The 1,154-nt window shown below is 37.4% G+C and overlaps 1 protein-coding gene across 1 annotated transcript in view; it reads left to right on the plus strand.

The window, feature by feature from the left end:
- Nucleotides 1–296: 296 nt before the first annotated feature.
- LOC101851741 (U3 small nucleolar RNA-associated protein 6 homolog) overlaps nt 297–1,154 on the plus strand; it is a gene marked incomplete at its 5' end in the record, with an annotated part of 3,433 nt that continues 2,575 nt past the window's right edge. The window contains 1 exon segment of the mRNA XM_005100961.3: nt 297–363. Within this exon segment, the coding sequence (XP_005101018.1) occupies nt 307–363 (57 nt within the window).

Genomic DNA, 1,154 nt, shown 5'->3' on the forward strand with positions numbered 1-1,154 from the left:
TGGGTTGTTGTTTTTTTATTGTTGAGATTTTCTTTTGTTTTGTTTTTTTTGGTTTTTTGTTGTTTTATTTTTTTTTTTCAAACTCCTTGCGCTGTTGAGGCTAGATGGGTGAGCAGAGTAAGCCTGATACCACGTTTGGACTTCTCTGTTGACATCCACGCTTTGGCGCTCATACGACCTTATGCAGAGTTGCGAGCGCCGTAAAACTTTACTAAAACGAAACAAACTCCAATATCATATAATATGGGGCTACAATGGTTTTCTTTTATATATCTCTTTTTTTTCTCTCTCTGCAGCCTCAAGACCATGCGACCCATCAGTATGTCTTTCTACAGACTCTACGTGCAAGCTGAATGTGCACAGGTTAGTGAGTGGGTGGTTGACAGGTGCTCAGGTGTGGTTTGCTTCTTCTTTCATATCAAACATCTATTGTCCCCTCCTTCTTTTTTGTGTTTGCTACTCTCTTGTAACACCTCTAATCTTCGGCACTTATATGACCTTATTGTGTTGCATGTGCCGTAAAACACTTATTTTAAAAAAATAGGTTAGTGAGTCGTGATCTGTGTGGTTGTGAGTTTATGTGCATGCCGACCACGGAAAGAATTAAGAGTGGACATTATGAGGATGTTAGCACCTGTGTTGTACCTTTGTACCTGTGTGTGTAGTGTGTGTGTGTGTGTGTGTCTGTGTGTGTGTGTGTGTGTGTGTGTGAGAGAGAGAGAGAGTAAGTGGGTGTGCGTGTGTGTGTTCATGTGCGTGTGTGTGTATATGTATGTATATGAGAGAGAGAGAGAGAGAGAGAGAGAGAATGATAATAATGATAACAACAACAAAGGTAAAATAATAGTGACTTGACATAAATCATGATAAAAATAAGTATGAGGATTATAATAAAGTGTCTGGATTTTCATATAGTAATCAAAATGATATTAATTTTAATAGCAATTTCAGTGATAATTTAAAAAGTAGAACTAATAATAATGCCACTGATGGAAATAGGCTCAAGGGACAATACCGATGTATTGATAACTAATTTTCAGAAGTTTTAACTCAGTTATGTACCCTGCCTTGCCAGCAGTCTGTGACACACACAACACTATCACACAAATTATCTATCTATCTATCTATCTATCTATCTATCTATCTGTCTCAGT

The sequence above is a fragment of the Aplysia californica genome, unplaced genomic scaffold, assembly GCF_000002075.1.
Source record: "Aplysia californica isolate F4 #8 unplaced genomic scaffold, AplCal3.0 scaffold00266, whole genome shotgun sequence".
Classification (NCBI taxonomy): Eukaryota; Metazoa; Mollusca; class Gastropoda; order Aplysiida; family Aplysiidae; genus Aplysia; species Aplysia californica.